General features: G+C 24.3%; 1 protein-coding gene across 3 annotated transcripts in view; it reads left to right on the top strand.

The window, feature by feature from the left end:
• Window positions 1-697: 697 nt before the first annotated feature.
• The window catches only part of LOC125044425 (sialin-like), an 18,710-nt gene continuing 17,373 nt past the window's right edge, over window positions 698-2,034 (top strand). For all 3 annotated transcript variants that reach the window (XM_047641084.1, XM_047641082.1, XM_047641085.1), the window contains exon 1: window positions 698-815. In XM_047641084.1, the coding sequence (XP_047497040.1) occupies window positions 791-815 (25 nt within the window). In that variant the 5' untranslated portion in view covers window positions 698-790. The remainder of the gene's footprint in view (window positions 816-2,034) is intronic.

Genomic DNA, 2,034 nt, shown 5'->3' with positions numbered 1-2,034 from the left:
ACTCTGAGATCTGTAACAGGGGATTATGAAGTTTTGAATAGGTATTTATAGTGCCATATACTATACTTTATATGTATACACACACACACATACACACACACACACACACACATATATATATATATATATATATATATATATATGTATATATGTATGTGTATGTATATATATATATATATATATATATATATATATATATATATATATAAGGCGTTAAAAGTTCTTCCAGGTGTTCGTCTGAGCCTAATATAATATGTATAATGAGGAGATTAAATTCGTGACGTTTCAACCTGAGAGAGTATATATATATATATATATATATATATATATATATATATATATATATATATATATATATAAGGCGTTAAAGTTCTTCCAGGTGTTCGTCTGACCTTCATATAATATGTATAATGAAGATATTAAATTCGTGACGTTTCAACTTGAGAGGAGAAAAAGCGCGGTTAATTTTTTCATTAAATTTCATTATTTTCATGCAATAGAAATATGATTAGATCGATAGGTAGATAGACAGATGGGTAGATGAATAGATAGCATCAAGGTATACAGGTGCGTGTGTACGTGTCTTGCAAAGCGTTTGTTATCGTAAATAAACACGCAGTTATTCTCAGCAAAGCGCCTAGGTTTTTATAGGCATTAAGCTTGCACCGGCTCTTAGTCTTGCACTTAGGGCCTTACACGCTCAGTAAGGCCTTGAAGACGGACGTGAAAACAAGCACCAAATTAACACACTCTCAAAGTAGCAGCTGTACCAAGGGGCGACGGAAGAATTATGAGTCTGGTGAAGAAATGGACGGGTGAGATTTCTTTGTCTTTTTTTTTTTTTTTTTTTTTTTGTCCATAACAGGTATCTTTGTCATACTATTCTTGTTATCGCAAGTATCGTCATTTAAATTAGTATTACCATCTTCATTATTATAATCATTATTATGATCCTGTTGTTATTTTAGATACCACTAATATTATTATTATTATTATCATTATCATGATCTTTCACACTATCACAATTATTCTACTTATAATCGTTATCATTATTATAACATTTATGATCAGTAACACTTTTTACCATCATTATCATTATTATCATTATGATTACTTTTATTAAATCTGTTATCACTGTCATCATTACTACCATTATTATCATTATTATTATCGCTATTACAACAACTATGATTGTGACTATCATATTCACAATTTATTGCAATTATAATTGTTACTCTTGCAATCTTTATAACTATTAGCATTACTTGCATCATTACCATTGTTATTATCATTATCTTTATCATTATCATCAACATAACAATTATTATTGTCATCACCATTTTTATGGTTATTATTTTTTATTACTGTTATGATTACTATAATGATTACTATTATCAATACTATTACTTTGATTGCTGTTATTACTGGTGTTATTATCATTATTATAGTTATCATTATTATTATCATTTGTGTTATCTTTATTATTATTCTTACTATCATTATTATCATTTTTGTTATCCTTATTATTATTATTATTATCATTATTATTATTATTATTATCATTATTATTATTATCATTACTGTTATTATTATTATTAATATAATTACCATTATCATTATTACTATCATTATCATTATTACTATTATCATCGTTATAATATTATTATCATTATTATTATCAGTAGTAGTAGTAGTATCATCATCATTATTATCATCATCTTTTTCATTATTATTATCATATTTTCATTATTTATATTATTATTATCAAAATTATTGTTATTGTCCTTATTATCATTATCATCTTTGTTATTATCAATACTATTACTATGATCATCTTTATTATCATTATTATTATAATTATCATTATAATCATTATTGTTACTATTATTACCACACATTATTATTATTACTATCACTAACATTCTTATTTTTATTGCTATCAGTATTATCATCATTTTTATTATTATCATTACTATTATTACTAGGTTATCATTATTAGCTTTATTATTATCATTCTCGTTATTATTGTTATTA

The sequence above is a fragment of the Penaeus chinensis genome, chromosome 35, assembly GCF_019202785.1.
Source record: "Penaeus chinensis breed Huanghai No. 1 chromosome 35, ASM1920278v2, whole genome shotgun sequence".
Classification (NCBI taxonomy): Eukaryota; Metazoa; Arthropoda; class Malacostraca; order Decapoda; family Penaeidae; genus Penaeus; species Penaeus chinensis.
The sequence above is the reverse complement of the archived record's forward strand: the minus strand, read 5'-3'. Positions and strand labels throughout refer to the sequence as shown.